The 23,793-nt window shown below is 36.4% G+C and overlaps 1 protein-coding gene across 1 annotated transcript in view; it reads left to right on the top strand.

The window, feature by feature from the left end:
* Positions 1-11,558: 11,558 nt before the first annotated feature.
* The window catches only part of LOC149805298 (uncharacterized), a 32,215-nt gene continuing 19,980 nt past the window's right edge, over positions 11,559-23,793 (top strand). The window contains exon 1 of the mRNA XM_089936167.1: positions 11,559-11,774. Within this exon, the coding sequence (XP_089792293.1) occupies positions 11,601-11,774 (174 nt within the window). The 5' untranslated portion in view covers positions 11,559-11,600. The remainder of the gene's footprint in view (positions 11,775-23,793) is intronic.

The following is a 23,793-nucleotide window of genomic DNA, read 5'->3' as shown; positions in this document are numbered from 1 at the left end:
GAAAATACAAATGTACATTAAAGACCGACCTGATATTTAAATACAATGACGTTTGTACGCCCACGTGTGATACCCGTGCATGTGTCAACTTGATAAAGCCCATTTATGTCGCATATTACTGAACTGGTCCAGGCGATGTTGTTCCTGGATTCTTTACTGGTGAACCAAATGTGCTCGCTGTAACGTATTCATGTGCTGCACCAAAAACTAACAAAGTTGTAATGCGAATCGCTGAGAGTATCAAAAACGTTCACGTGGATCAGTTGACCAGTTTGGGATTGCATTGGATTCAATCGATTTGTGATCGCACTACGACTATTAGTGACTTGAACACCACGAAAGCTTCCAAATAAATGCCAGATTAGATCAGAAAAATCATCGACGAAGGCTCTCAACAATGTCTAGCTGATTCAGCTATTGCAAATTTGACAATGAGGAACTGTTAACGGTTTTATCCCAAAAGGTATTAGACGAAACTAATAATGTATCAACAGTGGCAAAATTCAATGAAGCACCAAATCGCGCATTTGCCATCATTTGCCTGTGATGGTAGATCGCGACACAAAATATTTTAATGATTATTCGTACCTGACTAGGGTCCTCGATCAACCAAAATAAAGAATACAAATGCCGGACACGTCTAGCTTTTTGTTCCATGTGATACCGTCTTGGAAATCGATGGAAAACTTATGCAGACTGACAATAACAGTTACTATGCCAATACTAGAGTTGGATTTTTCCGAAAAGGCATCATTGCGTTGTTTAGAGTGCACTTGTTCTATCGACGGAAAGGAAAGCAAAATCAATTCATGACAATGTTGATATTGCCACAACCATTGTCAGACTTGCCAGATACAACGATGATTATGCGAAGTCTGCTGGACCGTCTATGATGTTTCACAATGACTCATTCGATCATGCAGATAATAAACTGCAACTAACAACTGCTGATAACATAATTCTTTTCATCTACACTTTGCTGCTCACACTGTCATGGTAATTGACGACAATCCGAATTGTTATCTTTAATTGTTACATCGCCAAATATTTTATGGAGGCTCATTGAGATTTATGTGTGCGATTCCTTTCAGTAATTTCTTTGGGTTTTGCAGAGATGATCGCAAAGCTATTTTCAGAGCTAAATATACAGTCATGTACAATGAAATAGCACCGCCAACGATGCTGTTTGGCACGATGCAGGTGCCAATGCTAGACAAGTTGTACTGTCAAGATTAATATTATAGATCCCTTCACTTGCCATGGAACACCTCTTTGCTGTTTTTTACACAATCTGGAACCTAGTCAATGTTGTCATTTTTCGCGCACACCACAGACACGCACCAAGAAATGATATTCAGGACAGTTTACGTCTTTTTTATTCAACCCTGACATTGCAAACTTGGCAGGACGAATCCAACTTTCATCAACCCGCAAATGTTTATTGATTTTACGTTGTCACTTAGAAAGTATGCTTCATACTATAATAATATATTGATATTTACGACGCTCATCTGTATGAACGTGGTATTAGACCTCCAGAATGCACAATCGCTGGCGACTCAAGCACTCCTCAGGCGAAGAATTTCTACAATTGTATGATAATTGTACTAGCAAAAAAGAACGATTGGTTAGAAATGCACGTGTGTGTTGCACCTGGACAAGATGAGTCTGGACATTTTCTGTCTTTCGAACAGTTATAATACGTGATCACGTTATGAATAGAAGAACTATGATAGACCCTGACGTGAGAAAATAATTGAAATGGAGCAACAGCTGCAAGATGAAATTGTCGAGAGAAACGCACTACTCGCAAAATTCAAGCATATATATTAGTGGTCGTAGATGTTATCTGCGGAATCGTAATGGCATCCACTTTTGTCCTTAGTGAATAATGACCTCATTAATTATTATAGGTACACCACTCAGTATTGTTGTTGGAGCCTTATCAATAATAACCAGTGTGACTGGTGCACTGATAAAATTATTTTGTCACGACTGCATCACAGAGAAGCTTTAGTACGAAGCTAGCTCTCGAAGGGTAGAGACCTGTTATCTGAAGCAGAGCGAAACGCCTACGTTAAACAGGGAGTTCTAGTTGTAAGCCACTCCAGGACTTAACTCGTAAAAAGGAAGAGAATTGAACTGGGTAAAATAAACTTCTAAAAGAAGCTCCCAGTGTGCTCATGAAAGATGGCCCTGAGGGATTACCAGGGTGTACGCAGTGATGACACTAGAGAATAACAAGGAAGGAGTAGGGAGGAGGATAGAAAGCAAAAGGCAAAGGAAGCTGAGTAAACTCCCAGGATGCACATAAGATGCATAAAATACAGGATGAAGATGAAAGAAGGAGAAAGGAAGAGAAATAAATAGCATTGATGTACATCTATGTTTTATCTGTAAGACATTAGAAGGTTAGGGGTGGGGACTAAATAGTTTCCAAGCTATGGCTGAGGGGTAAGTCACAACCTAAGGGGCATGACTCACGGTCTGTAGTGGATATACCATCGTGCCTGTCTTGTCTCGTGTCCTTAAAATCTCTGTATAGTTGTTGATGGATGGTTGGGGGATCTGGAGTTTCTAGGTTGGGACCTAAAGGCAGCATATCTAGATATCCCATCCCTACGGCAAGACCAGAGATTGTTTCCCAGAGCCCGGTGCATAGGATACAACCCTGTACTCGAAGATGACACAAATAAATTTTCAGATTTCTACCTGCATTATTTAAAATATGCTGGCCCTGGTCCACCCCTAGAATAGTAAGTAAAATTTCAAGCCTCTGTGTACATCTAAAGACTACTCTTAATCATATCCCATATATTTAACTCTGTGTATCTGAAGCTGTAGGAGATACACTTCATTACTAATGGAGAAACAGACTGCCAATAAGGTACAATCCACCTTTTTTTTAAAAAAAAATGCACGGGAATAAATGTCTGTTAATTGTATTGGATTTATTTATACATCATCATGACTGTAAATGATAATTATGAAACGATTTAAAATACTATTGATAGTTGGCCAAAAATATTTGACTGCTTGACAAAACATACCTTCCATGAAACATCTTTTCATAACATGAAAAACACAAAACATGTTCACATATGTCTGAAACTAAAGATATGACTAATAACTACACATATTAGCTATATTGACAAGACATTTAGTTTCATTTTTAATATTAATTATACTTTTGTGACAACTTTAAACAACAAAAGCTCTAGCTAAAACAATATTGATAAGCCATCGAATTGTCTTAAAATATTTAATGAAATATATATTTTTCTATTCGGTTGTCATGATCGTAGAAAGAATGGTTGTGAGGTGCATGTAATTGGTGAATGGGAAAAATACAAATAACGACCGATACACATTGAATGTTATTGTTTTCTATTATTATTTTTAATATCTCAAGCTTAATAATTAGAAAAAATGAAGATTTTTAATTTTGGCTTTTGGCTTTTGGTGCGAAGTTTAAAGTAGGTGACTTTTCATGGTATTGGCAATAACAGAGTTCCTCAGAGGGCTTGGTATTCAAAGTCTACTAGAGTTGGGAGGAATAAAATATGACTTCTTCCTTTCAAATGATAACTTTAAAAGATACTGAAATTGTTAATTACATTATGATATTGGGAAACAATGCTGCTTTACATACAGATATTCATAAAAAGCATCATTTCCCTCTTTCCACGATATCAAACTTATCATGCATTTTTTTTTTTTTTTTTGGCAGCGAAACTAAACTCATTAACTGAATTCATTATAGTTCTGTTAAATAAGTTTTAAACATTATCCATGTTATGCTATACCTGAATATAAAAAAGAAAAGAAGAAAAAAAGAAAAAAATGAATACGGAATATGAAGTAAAACAAATGTATTAAGAATGATGCCCTGAAGTACATACAATGTAGAAAGAAGACATGTTGAGAAAAGCAACTAAATTCTGGAATAACAATAACACTTTAACATTGTAATCAATTCATGTAATAATAATGATAATAATAATGACAATAATAATAATAATAACAATCACATCTTTTTCTGTTGCAGCTGTGATATTTTAAACGGATATTTCTCATTTATAGGAAAAAAATACTTATAAAAAGAATGTCCTAAACTTCTTTAAATCTTTCATCTCAATTTAGCGGTTGAAAATGTTGGAGCACGCCATCTTTCCTTTAGGTTTCAATCATAATGTTCTAAATTATTCAATATTAAAAAAATACAACACAATGCACTGTTTATTACTGCACATCTCTTGTTCTGTATATCTGTCTGTCTCACACACCAAGCGTATTAGTGCAAAAACAAGAGTCAAGAATTAAGCCTATGACATTAAAATATTTTAATTTTATATTCGTTTTATGGTGTGGAGAGAGAGAGAGAGAGAGAGAGAGAGAAGGTGGGGAACGCATTTACTTGCATTGTCAATTAAGCAATAATAAGGACAGATGATACAGTCTCTGGTCATGCTGAAGTCATACAAACATTTAAACGTCGAAAGGAAGAGTATATATCTACTCCTCACTATCCACGTTTTTTATTATTATACAAAAACAATATTCATCTATCATCTTGAATGCATATCCATTCCTCCGCCACTAATACATGTATTAAAAAAACTGTCATTGTGATTTAAAGTTGGAAATCATGGTATTAACTAGATCGTTATTAATCCAGCGCTATAAACGAACGCTTCAAAAGAGAGGGGTGGGGTAGTAACAAAAAAGTAATGTAACAATACAAAATGCCATTTTATTCTTTAACAGCCAAGTCAGATATACGTGTGTAAGGTGTCATTGTCATTTTTGGAGCTACCAGGGGCCATTGTCATTTTAGGGATGACCATGGAAAACATGGTCGACACAGTCAAACAACTGTCTCTCGAAAACCTAGTGTATTAAAAATAACTAACGTGTACTAATGACACTAAATAGATCAAAAGCAGATATTTATTGAAAATCATTTTGAAATGTACTCTAATATTTCAGTCTTTATTCCCCGCCAAGCAAAAAATAATTAACACTCAAATATCCATGGGATTGTATCATAAATTGTTTCAGCTTTATAGGGTTACTGCGTACAAAATGTGCCCGCTTCTCATAGAAATAATGCAAATGACGCAGCGCATCATTTCGACATAAAATATTTTTCGGTTTAAATTGTTTGTTTTCATTATTTGTAACTAACTTTAAAACGCATATATGCCAAAAATGTCCAATCAAAGTTTTGAATCTTTTGAAATATGAAATAAAATAGCAATTTTATTTGGTGGCAAGGTCAGGTGTTGATATATATTAGTCATTCTATGTGTGAATGGTTTCCATTTATTTCCACTTTAAAAGACCAAATAACGCTATAAAATTTTATTATATTGTCGCGAGTATAATAATCTTACAAAATTCACGTGAGTCACTTGAATTTGTCAACTACTGATTTTCATTTCTCCCCTACAAAGTAGAGCATCCACCTTTCACATATTAAAAAAATACTTTCATCTTTTTCATAATTAACATCGTATACTTTTTAATCTATTCATTATTCCAGACCTGGCAACATCATAATCATAGCCTTCCATTTACCCTTCTGACTGCGCAAATCTTATTAACCATTCGTGAAAACCCTATTCACCTATTCTCCTTCAAGAGTGCTTGAATAACAGATAGGCAAATTTATCAAATGATGCGATCTAACAGTTGGCTTCCCATCGTCGTAGTTTCATGTATTTGCGAAACTATTTAAATCTTGTACATTTACATATCTATACCACAAAACTCAAAGAAAATATTACAAGCCATGGTACATTCTACATTAGTTAAAATGACGAATTGCTGGATCCACAGTGTTCGACCCAAACATCACTTCTCCAATATATTCTCTTTTTGCAGTACTTTTTCTATTTGATTTCTAATGTAGCCTGACATTATGTATGATTTATTAAGCGTACATTATGATTTTACTAATTTCCGTTTCAAGTCTATTTTCTTTTCTTTCCCGATAACATAAGTTCTTTGATCTACAATGACAGGGTTTGAAAAACTAAATCTTATGGCACAGGTGGCTAAATATTCAGAACAAGCGCACTACATCTACAGACTTGGCAATTCGCCACTTGTCAGTAATATAGAAATGATGATTAGTACATTTTTTTAAAAAGCCAGATCATATAACTGTCTATCGATCCGTCTGCTCATCAGACGGTGTTGTTTTAATTGTAATGCTGCTTCCAAGCCATATCTTGATATATTTAAAAGAGTAGAAGCGTCCACATTTGTTAACAGATAATATCTAATTATTCGTCAAAAGTTTCTTACAATTCTTCTTCTATATAACTCTACCAGGGAACAATAATGTATTTTTTTTTTGTGTCAGTCCGCTCCTGATTACTAACGATTGTTCACCCGCAACAAATAAAGATATTGTCCTTCTCAATTTGTAACCATTTGCGATATAAAACCCAACCGTGAGACCGCAGTTTGTCGTGCAGGAAACGATTATTTGAATCGTTGCCAGGAATAACATGGTTCGATTTTGTCTATTGGTTAGTGCACTAAAATGTACGTCTGTGTCTTTTGTTGAAAGCAGGAGCAATTATTATCGATATCCCAAATTTGAACAGCGACTCTTAGTCATCTTGTACCAAGGGGTTACATGGATTTCAGAAAACACCGATGTTCCATCGTGATAAGATGGGTCGTGAAAAGACAATCAGTTAATCAGGGTAAATGCAGTGTGGACGAGCAATTTGTAACACACACACACACACACACACACACACACACACACACACACATATATATATATATATATATATATATATATATATATATATATATATATATATATATATATATATATATATATATATATATATATATATATATCGACTACTGAATTTTGCATATTCACTCTGTTCCTTTTTCTAGTTTCATCGAATGATATTCTACCCTTGCTTCTTGTCAAGTATTGTTGGACAAAAATAAATCTTCTCTGTTCTTTTTATATTATTAATGTATACATCATTATCTATTCTGCCGTATATTCATAATATTTCATGTTCTCTATATTCCATCTGCTGTGCTATTTTTACTTATGTCATCCTTTGTCCTTGTAAAATACATATATATTTTTACATTCAACAATATTACATCAATAAAATACATTATGCCACCTCCAAGATAATAACTTTTCATTTTAAAGCGCTCTGAAATCATCTTCAGTTATGTTTTCCTTTTATATAAAGTGTGGGCGCATTTGCACAGAGAAGATCATAAAATGTTTACAGTCGCGTACGAGACAAACACTATCACTCCAACCCCTGTCCCTCCTCCTAGTACTGCTACTATTGCATTTCTATACTACTACCAATAAATCACCGCAGTGGTAAAGCCAAAATCATATCCCTTCACTTACCCTTCTAATTGCGCAAATACTATGAACTAATTCGTGCCAACCCCACCCACCTAACTCACCCTCTTCTCCAAGTTTGCATTGGATATAGCAGGCATGATGATTTTATCAAAATGATAAGAGTCTGCAACACATTGTCGTAGCTTTATGTATGTACAGAACTAATGAAATTTGACTTTGTAATAGGACGTATTCGTTTCTATATCACATAAGGTAAATTATAAAAACAAATATACAAACCATAGCACGTTCAACATTTGTATAATGAGAAATATTTAGATTCTCGTGTTTCGACACCTGTCACTTCTCCAAAATACTCTCTTCTTGCTGTACGTATTCTATTCATAATTTTGTCTGATGTTGACATGGTGTATGATTTAATAAACGTACTTTATGAGTTTACCAACCTACATTTCTCGTTGTTTTTTTATATTATTATTTTTTTTTTCCTTTGCGATTATCATACTTTCGACGGTCTACAAGGACACGTGTGGAAAACTTGACCTTGAGTCATATATTTAGTACAAGTGAACCGCATCTGCCATCTTTCTTTTCTTTTCTTTTCCGAAAGCATACTTTCGACGATTTACAAAGAAATTGCTCCTAAAATTCGATCTTGTCGCAGGGGTGGCTAATAATTCGAAACAAGCACGCTACATCTACAGACTTGGCAATTCGCCACTTGTCAGTAATATAGAAATGATGATTAGTACATTTTTTTAAAAAGCCAGATCATATAACTGTCTATCGATCCGTCTGCTCATCAGACGGTGTTGTTTTAATTGTAATGCCGCTTCCAAGCCATATCTTGATATATTTAAAAGAGTAGAAGCGTCCACATTTGTTAACAGATAATATCTAATTATTCGTCAAAAGTTTCTTACAATTCTTCTTCTATATAACTCTACCAGGGAACAATAATGTATTTGTTTGTGTCAGTCCGCTCCTGATTACTAACGATTGTTCACCCGCAACAAATAAAGATATTGTCCTTCTCAATTTGTAACCATTTGCGATATAAAACCCAACCGTGAGACCGCAGTTTGTCGTGCAGGAAAAGATTATTTAAATCGTTGCCAGGTTCGACTTTGTCTATTGAATCGTTGCCATGGTTCGACTTTGTCTATTGGTCAGTGCACCAAAATTTACGTCTGTGTCTTTTGTTGAAAACAGGAGCAATTATTATCGATATCCCAAATTTGAACAGCGACTCTTAGCCATCGTGTGCCAAGTGGTTACATGGATTTCAGAAAACACCAATGTTCCATCGTGATAAGATGGGTCGTGAAAAGACAATCAGTTAATCAGGGTAAATGCAGTGTGGACGAGCAATTTGTAACACACACACACACGCACGCACGCACGCACGCACACACACATACATACATACATGTATATTGACTACTGAAAATTTTTGCATCCTTTCAAGAGGGTAGGACAATTTGGGAGTTACATTGACACTATACAATGAATGAAAGAGAAAACTTGCTTTAAAATATTTTATTTTATTCACTCTGTTCCTTTTTCTAGTTTCATCGAATGACATTCTACCCTTGCTTCTTGTCAAGTACTGTTGGGCAAAAATAAATCTTCTCTGTTCTTTTTATATTATTAATGTCTATTCTGCCGTATATTCCTAATATTTCATGTTTTCTATATTCCATCTGCTGTGCTGTTTTTATTTATATCATCCTTTGTCCTTGTAAAATGTAAATATTTTTTCATTCAACAATATTACATCAATAAAATATATTATACCAGCATAATAACTTTTCATTTTTTAATTCGTGCCAACCCCACCCACCTAACTCACCCTCTTCTCCAAGTTTGCATTGGATATAGCAGGCATGATGATTTTATCAAAATGATAAGAGTCTGCAACACATTGTCGTAGCTTTATGTATGTACAAAACTAATGAAATTTGACTTTGTAATAGGACATATTCGTTTCTATATCACTCAAGGTAAATTAAAAAAAAAACATACAAGCCATAGCACGTTCTACATTTGTATAATGAGAAATATTTAGATTCTCGTGTTTCGACACCTGTCGCTTCTCCAAAATACTCTCGTCTTGCTGTACTTATTCTATTCATAATTTTATGTCTGATGTTGACATGGTGCATGATTTAATAAATGTACTTTATGGGTTTCCCAACCTGCATTTCTCGTTCTGTTTTTTTTTTGGGGGGGGGGGTAGTGTGGTGGGGTCTCCCCCTTGGCGGTTATTATACTTCGACGGTCTACAAGCACACGTGTGGATAACTTGACCTTGAGTCATATATTTAGTACGAGCGAACCGCATCTGCCATCTGTTCTTTTTTTCTCGAAAGCATATTTTCGATGATCTACAATGACATTGCTCCAAAAATTCGATCTTGTCGCAGGGGTGGCTAAATATTCAGAACAAGCACACTACATCTACGGACTTGGCAATTCGCCACTTGTCAGTAAATGCATTTGATTTATTGGTAATTATGTAAATGATTACAAATTTCAGGAATGCAAAATCTTTCATCAACACATGACCGATCCGCTTGCTTATCATTTGGTATCGACTATAAAACATTTCAATAGTTCTTTTATTATTATTTGAACAGCACAACAAAACTTTAATAAAGATAAAGAAATTATAGTAACATCCCAAGTTATAATTCATCGTTGTATTTTAATTCTAACTGGTTTATTTAAAAAAAAAATTGACAATATTACCCAAAGTTTCACGATATGCAACATATAAATAATATTACCCAATGTTTCACGATATGCAACATATAAATAATGTACATGAGGAACTTGGGGTTGAATACGACATTCAAAATCGCCATGGTTATTAATTTATGAAATGCGATATTATCGCTACAACAGTTAAGTTACAAGAACTTGTATCCAATCACATTGTATCATATTGTGACAATTCAAATGTCTAAACTGCCTTTGATTATGTTCTGTATCGTCTATTTGCATTTCAACTGTAATATCAACTTCCTCACCTATTTTAACATACACAAACATAACACACAATACATTTTATGCGTATTTTAACTGTAATGTCGAATTACTAGCAGTCTTTTAACACATTTTAAAAAAATATATAAGCCTCCACAATTGGTAACATATATTTCCACGCGTTCAATGCTCATTTCTTTTGTAACTTCACCTTTTATCTAAAAACACCTGAATAATTTCACTTTTCTCGTATCCGTCTGTCCGTTGGTCATTGATCATCGAGTGGATTGTCCCAGATATACGGCAGGTTGTAACGGACCCCGTCCCACAACGTTTTCCCTGGCCATACTGTATCTTGGAACTCAGTTCAGATCTTAAATCGAGAAAGAGCCTGGTTTGAGTGCGGGGTTAAAGAATATATCTACATCAGTGTGCACAAACCGATGCTGAACAAGGACGGGGGCCTTTACAACTTGCAGCATTCCAGGGACAATCTTTTAACATCGCTCACCATTCCCTCTGGTGATGTTAACAATCAGTAGAGATTAAATCAGTCTGCTGATGAAGTCCTTTGTACGAGGACGAAAGCTTCAGGAAAGCTTCAGGTTAGCTTTCTCTATATTGTTTGATCATGTGATTTAACAGTTAAAACATTATCAAATACGCATCAACGGACTTGGCATACATTTAGAAAAGCACAACGTACACAAATGCTAACATATATACAAGTGTGTGTGTGTGTGTGTGTTGGCCAACACATCGAATTCGCGCATTATTTCCTCTCCTATCTTGATTTTGAATTGTATTATATGTCAAAATACCATAGTCAAGGCAACATTATGGAATATATATGCCAGGAATTAAACCCAAAAACGAAATCGTGAAAAAAAATTGTGAGTTTAAGTTGAATCTTTATCTTTGTTGTGAGCGTTTTCCTCTAAACAAGATGCGTATGTGAGTGCGTCTTTTATATTTTTTGTTGCTAGAGTTCTTGTTCATCAATATGTTGTGCCAAAGAAGCTAAAATACTAACATTGAACAAGAAGTGTCACGTGAATGTGTTACTGGCTACGTGCATTCGGCTTTATTTAGTATCGGTTTTCAACAATACACAAGGAAGAAAGAACCGAGCTCACTGATATTAGCTCGAGTCGCGCTTTGGTCGTTCAGCATAAAAGTCATCGTTCTAAACTGTCGACACAGTAACTATATTGTAGATTATGTAACAAGAAAGACTCGGAAAATGGCGATAGATATCAAGAAGCTCAAAAAGTGCCTTCTTGTGTTTTTCATGTTGACAGTTGCTTTTTGGTGCGATGGCAAGAAAATGATATTCAAACCCGGCTTTGAATACCAATACACATTTGATTCGACAGCTGAATTGGTCAACGTAGGAAAATTCTTACTAAAAGCGAAGGTAACACCTTTCTAATCTTGCTTTCGTCTTTATCCAACCTACCGCCACTTTTTTTAAATCTGCATTTTCGTTTTTCGATCGAATTACACTTATGTCTCATTCATCCAGCGATTTATTTCTTTGTAAATAGGCTATGAATATTTCTTTCTTATTCACAATATCTGACAAGTCGTGCATCCTACAACCATATATATGTTTATTTTGACACGCAAAATAATAGATTCCTCTGTCACAAATGGGCATAAGGGGTGTGTGATGATGTGTTCGAATTCATTCCTTCATAATAATAATAATAATACTAATAATAATAATAAATATTGTTATTATTATTATTATTATTATTATTATTAACTTTATTTCAGATACAATTTCATGAAAACGTTTGACATAAAATTGTGTACATAATTACACATGCTATATTTTGAGAGTAAAATTATTTCCTGTTGTTTATATGCTTAATTACTTCAACACACTGTATACTTAATCTTCGTTGTCTCTTTTGAAGATACGAGGTACAGATGCCGATTATGTTGTTTATTTACTGCTCTTTGCATGTAAAGGAGCATTTTATGTGAAAATGTAATTCAAGATCGATCCAGGGCCATATAAAGAGATCACGAGCCTTGCAGTAAGAAACACCCCGACCTCTTCTAGTTCTTGTTCAAGCAAAGTTTTTCTTATATAAAATTAAAAGGTGCTGTTCAGTTAGGTTGGACAGAGAAGAAAGTAAGATTAGAAAGGTGTTATTACGGGCCCGGGCCCGTTACATCCCCGGTTGCCCTCCCCCCTTTGTCGGCCCTGGATCGATCCCACTTGTGCAAATCTCACATTCTCGTCTTTTTTTAAAACTATAATAGAAGAGCATATTCCTAAATAATGCAGATATCATTCCAGTTTTGTTCTTCTAAGAATTCTTCTAACGCGGAAGTATTTTTTTGTGGAATGGCTTATGCCACACTTACGATATGGTCAATATTAGTACTTATTTTATGCTTGGCCGTGAATTACTGGATTTTGCTAGTAAAATAATTCTGATAATTCACTAGAGTGAAATACAATAAATAATTTCACTGTAGCGTCGATAAAAAATAACCGTGAAATTCGAAATGATTTTGATATGCTTACTTGGTGAAGTGGTAAATATAGCCGCCTCCAGCTGAAGACGACTCGAGTTCGAATCTACCAAAGCGTGAATAAGGATGTTTTTAAATGCGTTGTTTTACTATTGATTGGGAAGGAGAATTGTATAACTGTTTATATTTTCATTGTGAATAATCACAAAACACAGCAGAACGTAAACGGTAAACTGCTGACATTGCGCTGGGTCCAGTAAGAAATCGGCTACTGCAATCTGTTTATACATGAAATCTTGCCAGCAAATACGGTTTGAGCATAATTTTCTTTACTTGTTACGACTGAATAACGCATATCTTTCATCGAATGGGTGAAAAACTCGAGTATTTTCACCCACGCGATGAAATATATCCGTTGTTCACTTGTTTCAGATAAATATCATCTATGTATGTATGTTGCTTAACGGAACATCAATATAAACATGGCCTTATAGTGCGGGGTAAGTTTACGAATTCCTGAAACGACCAACAAGTCTAAGGGGAAGACATCAAAAGATACAATTGTCAAAATGCAAAGTTTAAAAAAATTAAAATAAATTACATTAATCAAATGATGTAGTATGAAATCAAATGATTTAACCCAGCAAATGAAATTACAAATCCAGATTCCAAATGATGTTGTGTAACATGAAATGATTTAACGAAAAAAACCGAATGATGAATTTAGATTCCAAATGACGTGGTCTTAAATGAAAAGATGTAGTATGAAATTTAGCAATGATATATGAAAATACCAAGGAAAGGTGTCGTTGATATATTTCGGAAAGAGTTTGTAAAAAGGACCCATAAAACCAGCATAGCGAGTTTTAAATGATAGCACGTTAACTCTTAGGGTAAAGACAGTTTCGGTTTATTCTCTATCTCTTTTCCATAGAATGATTAGCAACAGAGAGACTGAGCCCACCAACTATTTCGTCCAACAGAACCTTCTATCGAAAACTCTCTTGATAGAAGTATTGTCTTCACAAAATAAACCCTTCTGGTCAGAAAACACTGATAATAGGCTTTCTTCGCTGACCAGAAGGGTTATCTCATGAAAAATCTATACCTATATAACTACTTCTCGATACAAGGGTCTACTAGACGAAACATTCGGTGTTGTTTCAGTCTCTCTGCTGCTAGAAATGCTTGCATTTCTGGAAAAATCCTTTAGGATTAGAAACGCTAGCGTTTCTAACTAAAAATTGTATCTAATCCTATTCGATACCGTGTCCGAGGATCATGTAAATTTATCGTTACAAATCCGTGTGGTTTTGCCTGAGCACGACTAAAGAAATTTCTGAATTTATTTATGTCCATGTCACCGCTGCACCAAGTCTGATGTATATTTCGTAACGTGTGTGTGTCAACGCCGTTAAATACCGCGAGAACGTTACAGTTATCTCTGATCACTTTTGGTACTTGTATATACCGTTGAGTTACATAAATCACATCAGTGTTTTTGTGTCGTCCACGTGAAAATATCCTGGCAGGGTTTGATTGTCGTCGCCGTTTCTGCTGCTGTGAATTAAAAATTTAAGTTAACAATAATGGCCAACATCGGAGAAGCTCATTCCGCTAGACTAGCTCGAGAGCGACTAAAAGCAATAAAAAAATTTCTTCCTGTACGAGAACGTGTAAGACAAAAATTACAAGCACGGCAGCAAGCACAAGTTGAATTTGCAACAGGTGCAGAAGAATTATTTAAACCCGTCACAACAGCTACCGAAAAAGCTGCGATGGTCACTGAAAGAGCTTTACTGGGAGAACCTAAGGATGATATCGAAGAGGAAAAGGAACGAAGAAAGGGTATTATTCCAGTGCTAAAACAAACCGCTGAGCGGACTGAAAAGATTGCAAAAAGAACCAAACAAACAAAAAAGATTTTACGAGATCTTCCAACTGATATAGTTGCAGCTCAACCTCCACCTACCGTTGTAGCTCAACCTCCATCCACCGCTGAAGAAGGTACTGAAGTCGCCGAAGCTGTTGCACCCAAAGCAGCAAAGGAAATTGTTGAACTAACTGCAAAATTTAATCCGGGTTTTATTAAATCCCTTAAAAACACACCAAAAGAAAGATTACCTGAAGTGATATTAGATGATTTATATAGCAAAGATAAAGTTTTAAACGAAAAAGATAAAGTTTTAAACGAAAAATATAAGTCCACGACTGACACCAATTTTGTTAAATGGGCGTATCGTGTATACTACGACAAAAAAGTGGTCAAATCTAACGACGACAGATTTGCAAAACTTATAAAGGCAGTGCAGGAGATTGACAAAAGTAGACGACAAGGACTTCCACCTCCCTATTCACCGCCATTGGAGGATCGTCCAGATGAAAAAGATGATGATGTTCTCGAAGATCTTGGCCTCTATGAAGCTACAGGTAGTGGTCTTGGTGGTCACATTACTTGTCCTGATAATATCATCAATGATGTATCACGGCTAGAAATTCTCTTAGGAGGAAGGCGTGCCGGAAATAACTCACCAGAAATAATTAATGAAGCAGCTGATATCTGTCAGCGATTATTTCAAGGCGGCATCATGGATACTCACATCTATCGAGAACTTATTGATGAACTCGTGGACAGCGACTGAAAGTCTCCGCGACTGAAAGTCGTCGCGATTAGAGAAATAACTAATTAAATAAAATGATCGTACACAATTCTCATCGTAGACCAGTCATGGTCAGGGTGGTAAATTCACGAGTACCCGTATACAGGATGACTTATGGAAACGGATTAGGCGATGTTGTTCAGGGTTTATTCGCGAGAATGGCACCTAAAGCAATACCGATCGCAAAACAATTATCAATGAAAGCCATTGATGTTATGAAAGATAAAGCTACTGGCGCTGTTGGTAGCGCTGCCAGTAAAGCATTCCTGGCAATCAAGGACAGACTAGCACGACTGATACGTAGAAAACCTCCGCCGGTAAAATTACCAGCCACCGCAGACATGCCAGCAAATGTTAGTAAAGTAATAAATGAAGCCGCAAATCAAAAACTAGCAGCCTTGATAAATCAAGGGATAAATCCTGAACAAATAAACACAAGTTTGGTGGCGGGAAGTGGTCTTCGTTTTAGACGATAACTTCTATAATAAAATGTTTAAACGGGAATCCGACCCAGCATTCGACATAGACGAACCGGTTCTAAAAAATGAATCAGTGCGTGATTATCATTATTATTCTTATGACGCACGAGAGCCAGATAAACGAGGACGAATTGAATTGCAAGTTCAAGATACAAATAGATATTTCCTGCCCGCTGAAGCATTTACTGAGGTAGAAGGAGAAATTATAAAAAAGATAATACAGAATACGGACCTGAGGTTAAAATCGGTTTTGTCAATAACGGAATTATGGCCTTGTTTGATAGTGCTATCTACATGATTGATGGAAAAAATATTGAATCGATTCAAAAGGATGTCGATGTTGCTACAACAATAATTGGTCTAGCAAGATATTCTGATGATTATACAACATCTTCTGGTCCATCAATGATGTTTGCAAGGATACTTCTAATTTTCCTAATAGTGATCAGTACGATATTAGACGACCAAGAAACTTTGCCGATAACGCTGACGCTGATGTGTGGCCGGTGGTTCGTGGTGCTAATGCAGAATTTAATTTAGGTTTCGCTGCACGTAGACAAATGCTAAAAGGTAATCGTAGAAATTTTTCATGTGCCATTCCTCTGTCGCATATCTTTGGATTTTGCAGAGATGTCAGAAAGGTGATTTTTGGAGCAAAACATACAGTCGTGCTTGTTAGAAAAGCCAACGACAGTGATGCGCTATGGCGACCTCTAGGTGACGCTGGTAAGGTAAACATAACAAAACTATCACTGTGGATGCCGGTAATGACTCCTGCAATTACTGAAGAACAGCGACTGCTTTCTTTTATGGATCAAGGTGGTAAAGTGTTGTTATCGTGGCTTACAACAACCACAGATAGTGCTCAAAGTACCAATAACGGTTTATTCACATGGCATATAGCATCACAGCAGGGGGTTGCCGCGCCGCGACATATTTTCATTGCTCTTCAGGATGCTGCACGGGTGGGTAATGAAACACGTTCGCATATGATATTTGATCAACTTGGTATCACTGACGTTTCTCTGAGAATAAACGGGCATCAAGAACCATCTGAGAACATACTGTTAGATTTTGGTAATAATCATGTTGCACGTGCATATCAACGATTGACAAAGTATCTAGCGCGTGATCTAAATATCGATACTGGTTTGCAAATATCACAATTGGATTTTATATCTCATTATCCAATCTATTACTTCTCGTTAGAGCATCTTGATTTAACCAGACAGTCTGTCGTTGATATTCACTTTCGGGCTACCGTGAATAGAGACGTAGGAGCTATAGCTAATTACAGAGCAATCGGGGTCATACTTTCCGATAAAGCAATGCTGCTTGAAGGTCCTGACGGCCGAATGATATTCGCTGATGCACCAGTACAAAATATGTAACAATTAGATCAATCTCGTATTAAATAAAATGTCGTACAATCACGTTAATGTCACTCTGACTCCTGGTCAGGTGAAGAAATTACAATCGAAAAACGCGAGCACATGTGGGGTAACAATAACACTAAAAAGTGATCAGATTACTGGCGGCCCAAACAAGCTATCGCTGACTAAAACACAACTTAATCATTTCAATAAAGCAAAACAAGCAAAAAATGGGGTTCAACTTAGTTTTGCTCCAAAAGCTGTCAAGGACATGATTAAAACCGGTGGTATATTTCCTCTTCTCGCCGCGATACCAGCACTGATAGCTGCTGCTGCTCCCGCAGTCGCAAAAGCAGCCGCGTTAGGGGTTGTTTGAACAGCTGCTGGAATGGCATTAAAGAAAGCCACAGGGAAAGGATACAAAAAAAAAGGGACTTCCAGGAACTCCACCCTCATGGTACCCAAAACGGTTCTAGACATCACTCCAATGTCAAATTTTGATTTGGTCGATGCTGTTAAACAATTAAATATAAAAAATTTCAGAGGCGTCTTTATGCGAGATCAATTACCAACACGACCGAATAATCCAGAAACCGGAATTATTAATCTTGATAACAGTGATGGTTCAGGAACTCACTGGGTTGCTTACGCGATCGATCCACGTGGAATTATCTATTATGATTCGTACGAGCTAGCACCGCCAATTGAGTTTCTGAATTATGTCAGCAGAGTACAAAGTACTCTGGTGCCAGGCACTGCAATTTGGTATTCAACGTTACCAACACAAACACTGACCGATTCTTCAATATGTGGCCGTGAAGTATTAAATATTCTTGATGCGATCTCGAAATCAAAGATTTCTCCTCACAAAATCGTGCACGAGTATACTATGGGTCGATTTAAACAGTTTCCTATCAAATAATGGTTGATATTTACGGAAGATCTCTTCTCGAAACAAAGACAAAAAAACGCGCCGATGTGGATTTATCAAAATATGCGACCAAAGATGAAATCGATAATCTTTTAAGTCTGACTGGGATAGACCCAGATGAGGTTGTTATTTTTCAGGACCGGCACGGAAAACTAAAAACCAGCGATATCAAATGGCATGAAATAATTCGTAGGGTTATTGGAGCTACTCCGGGTAACATCCCTGTGTTCACCGACAGCGGAAAAATCAGAGATTCGCTGATATCAATCGCGGCGCTTCGAGATGATACACAAAAAGCTGCAGGAGAACGTGTAGCGAAGACCGGTGATACAATGACAGGTGAACTCAATCTCGGCAACAACAAAATAACCGCGTTAGTGATTCCAGCCTCGCCGGAAGATGCCGCAAACAAACAATATGTTGACACCATTGACGGTAAACTAACCACGTTGCGGGCTGAGTATGATGTTCATGTAAACGCGTTTACAAGATTTCGCAGAAATTATCAAAAAACTGATGAGGTCATAGATAAATTCTTCGGCACTCCGCTCATCGTTGACATAAAACTTTCTGATATCAAGACCAATATTGACACGATCAAACAAACACAGCAAGATATCGTAAGTGGAATTCCTGAGATCGTTAGCAAAACCAGTCTGATTAAAGTCCCCACTTGAGTTACCCCCGGGCATATCACCAACATAGTATACACGGTATCATCGGGATTCGCAACATGGTCCAAACAAAATAATACTATCAAATATACAGCAACAGCCACTGGCGTGTATAGACTGTCTGTGTTCAGTGCCGCTAAGTTTGAGATCTTCACAACATACCTCTGGAGACATTCCACCGATAAATATTCCGGGGTTGTGACTATCATATTAAACAAAGAAACCGAAGAAACATTTATACTGGAAGCCGCAGACAAGAAATTAACCGCAACATCCTACTGGTGGTGTTTGGAATTTGTAGCTGAAACGCCTCAATTGGTTACCGCGTAAAATAATAAAATGAAATCAGCATCAACGACAACATTAGATGCTCAGCAATATAGATATGATCAAGTACGCGAATGGCAGTCAGAGTTAAAAGATACTATTGACAAATGCGCAACAAAGATAAAAAAATACAAACGGCGTGTAACTGTATTAGACACAATAGTGTATTCGGTATCAGCGGTAGTTACATCTACTGGGGTGCTATTATCAGCGCTGACACCAGTGACAACTGCAATCGCGGTCACAATTACAGTTTCAACATCAGCGACAATTGCAGGAGTTGCTAATATTATCGCGAAAAAAATATCCTCGTGCGCGCTAACAAAATTGCACGAGTATGAAAAGTTAAACAGCGCGGCCACAAGCACCTACTCGAAATTGTCGTCGTTGATATCATCCAGCCTTGACGATACAACAATATCAGATTCCGAATTCGCGCAGATGGCAGCCGCGTACAACGATTACAAAGAGAACTTTGATTTGAAACGACAGCAAATAAATAATGACGGAATTACTTCAGCAGATAGTCGCAAATACAAACCCGTCGCGAACATCTTTGTTAACATTAACATCAACTAAGCCAGAATTCAGTATTAATTTTCCAACTGCGATTTCAGCAAGCGAAATCGCGTTAGCACAATTACGAGTATATCACAGCTGGCCCAATATCAGATCAGCGTCGTTTGGCGGATTACGAGCAAATAATTCGTTTGTGTTTTCATACAAAAATAAACCCGATGACACGCCAGACTGGAATGTCATTGGGTTACCAACCGGGTCTTATCAAATCGAAGAAATCAATGATGAATTACAACGTCGAATAAAAAATATCACAACAAAGAAATCCAAAATAGCAATAACTGTTCACGAGCCAACGCTGTCATCCGCGATTGAAATAAACACTCCAGACTACGCCGTGGATATCTATAATAGTTCAATCAGGACAGTGCTAGGATGGCCTGAATCAAAACCGCCTGAAATACCAATACCACCAGAACCTAAAAGTCTGATTATGTCACTGACAAAAAGTCATATCATGAAATTACACCGCCATACAAAGACCGTCTGGATATTATGAAAAATTCAAAGTTGAGTAGTGGTTTGAGCTCCCTCAGTACGGACGAAATTTATTGGTTTTTTGGTTATAAAGGAGAACTCCCAGATGCTGATTTTTGGGGTGCTGGTTATGGAGGACCCCAAAAAGATGCTTTCACTCTTATCCCAGCAGATATTATTAAATATTTTAAAGAAATTAATCAGTTACATAAAACACAACTAAAACAACTACGGCGACTCTTCCAAGACCATCTTTATACAACAAGTCTACGCAGCGAAATCATTTCACGAATCGAAATGTTAAATCAGCTTGCCGCAGACATGGAATATATTAACCAGCGAGTAATTAAGGTAATAATTGATCACACTGATACCAACGGCCAGACCGATAAGCAGAAATTTCTAACTAATTACTCACTGACGGAGCCTACGTTGCCGAATTTTAAATTTCCCGGATATAACGTGCCCGAGTTAAGAAAATCCGTCACCGACCTTATCGATGAGTCCTTCGAAGATATACTTGCACAATACAGAAAAAGACTGCCGGAGCCAACTATCCTCAGACATAACAATAACACCGAAGGGCAAGGCCGTCATGTATCCCCGGGCATTGTAAATATAACTTCAGTGGTCGGGGTCAATCTTGTGTGTGATGTCACTGATGGCAGTTACAGCACAGACACGACAGTATCAAATCAAGCCCAGCAAGGATTTATTCTTTATTCATTTACTCCGAAAGAACCACCTGGATTTCTGATTGTGCAAGAGCCAATCAATCCGGTCTATCTACGATGTCATAATCCATGGCTGACCAGAATAAATTTCACTCTGACAGACCAGTCTGGGAATCCCCTTGATTTACGGAATGAAACACTACATATTAGTCTCCTGGTAAAGTCCTAAAAATCTTCTATTTTCGGGACTTTCATCGTAAACGATTTTTCAATTAATAATATTATATTATAATAATGTCCCAAAAATCTTCGATTTTCAAGTCAAAGACTTCCAAGAAATGCAAAGAATTTCCGAAAAAATGTGATGATGATTTCATTGATGATAGCAGTGACGTAACTGACGACGACAGCAGTGATGTAACTGACGATGATAGCACTGATGTCACTGACGACGATAGCACTGATGTCACTGACGACGATGTCACTGATGTCACCGACGACGACAGCAGTAATGTCACCGTCAACATAAAAAATATTTCAATAAATTATAAAAAAATAACACTAGTAAAAATCGTTTACGATGAAAGTCCCGAAAATCGAAGATTTTTAGGACTTTACAATTAATCAAGCAAGTATCATATAATGTATCACCACGTGAAATGTTTCATATATGATAAAGTACTTCTTGATAACGCTGCCAGAACCGGAAAAGTTACCCCGGTAAAAATAATTGTTGATATATACGGTCATGACGATTTTATACTGACTGATGCACAACTGCAAGTATTGATAAAAGATCATGTTGTGATCGCGCATTGCGATACACATCAAATCCTCGAGTATATACGCTTATTTAGATCGTTAGATTTATATAAATCTCAAATATGTACCATCACATAAATGTTTTTGTGTATGACAAACAATCACTAGAGCAAGCAGTCAAGGCTGCATTTGCACAAGAAGAAATTAACGTTAAATTGCTCATTGATGAATACGGAGAAGAAGATTTCTTACTAACACAGCAACAGTTAGATAGTCTCAGACGCGAGCATATTACCGCAATAGTATGTGACAGAGATCAAATTCTCAATTATGCACATTCCTGCATTGAACCCAACCAACTAATCACCCTGATTTCATCACCTTGACGAAGTCAAGGATTTCATCTCCTTGATTTCATCCTTGACGCTGTCCTTGATTTCATCAAGGGGGGAAGTAAACAAAAAGTAATATATTTTTTTTGCTTTCGATTTCACTTCCAAGTACTTGACAAAGTCAAGGTGAGGTATTTATTTCCTTGATTTCATCAAGGATTTCATCATTGACTTTGTCATCCTTGACGCTGTCAAGGGACATACAATGTTTCAATTTTCTAACGCGATTATTTATTATCTTTTTTGTTTCATACTCGGCTGCCAATGCCAGCCTGATCTTTTCAATTGCACGAGACAATGGAACAAATTCATTTATTTGTGCTTCTTCTACGCTAGCCAGCGATTTATACAAATTATTTTGGATCATCTTTATGAATCGATATTGAGCAGGAAGAATATAACGCCCTGCGCATTTAGCTTCATATAATGATTCAAAATCAGACAGAATTGTTTCAGGATTTAGTGATATATTAAATCCTTGTTTTTCTAATTTTTTAATAGCATCAATCACATTATTGATATTTTCGTGATTCATATTTATATATTTTTTTATATATTTAAAATAAAAAAATGTGGGTCGTTTTGACCCTTGTATTTACAATATTTACAATTGCATATATAACTTAATTCTAACTTATCCTAGGTACTTAATTCTAACTTATCCTAAGACGGTATATAACTTAATTCTAACTTATCCTAGGACGGCACAAACACATAGTATTTACAATATTTACAGAAGAAGCATATTTACAGCATTGTAGAAGCATATTTACAGCAGTTGTATTTACAATATTTACAACTGCATATATAACTTATCCTAGGACGGTACAACATATAGACAGCACAGACAGATGCGGGGTTATATTCTACGTCCAACAAAGTTACACTCCCTCCCCCAAAATCAATCCCGTTGAGTGGTAAAAGACCACCCCTAACAGGGTGATAACGGGGAAAGTTGTGCAACTTCGTTGGGTTTCGAAACCCGTATATTATTCGGACGATATCTTATATAAACCGACTGATACTTGGAAGTTCAAAAATAGCTCAGCGTGATTTGTTTAAAATGTTTTTTCTTAAATATGATCGTGTGGAAAATACAGATGTACCATAACCCCGAACAAGTGTAATAAAATAAAGATTTCATCTGTGAAAAAAAAGATAAATACGCGTTTGTGCCTGACTTTGTCATTCTTGACGCTGTCATCTTGATAAAATAAAGGAAGTTATTTACTTCCTTGTACACAGAAAACCGTCTGCTCGTACCTGTGAAGTGTTATAGCACGCTGTCATCCTTGACTTTGTCAAGGTGACAAGGGGAAATAATTGTATCATTGACTTTTACGCAGTCGCTGTAGAGTTATCTACATAAGAAAATATAATCCAGCTATCAAACTTACGTGAAAAAGTTGATTTGATAATATTTTCTGCAACACGTTGAACCGAACACGGTTTAATACCGAAATACTTCGCAGCTGAGTTCATTGAGCAAAATATATTTTCTTTATTAGTATTTTTGTTGAGAGATCTGACAGCTCTGGGAATTTTTACAAATTTACCAGTGCCACCTCGTGCAAAATTCTCGCTCGGAGTAATGGATTGTAAATTTTGGAGAGATCTA

This window comes from Sinohyriopsis cumingii, chromosome 2, assembly GCF_028554795.1.
Source record: "Sinohyriopsis cumingii isolate HCF-2022 chromosome 2, ASM2855479v2, whole genome shotgun sequence".
Classification (NCBI taxonomy): Eukaryota; Metazoa; Mollusca; class Bivalvia; order Unionida; family Unionidae; genus Sinohyriopsis; species Sinohyriopsis cumingii.
Note: the sequence above shows the minus strand (reverse complement) of the source record. Positions and strands in the feature narration are given on the sequence as shown.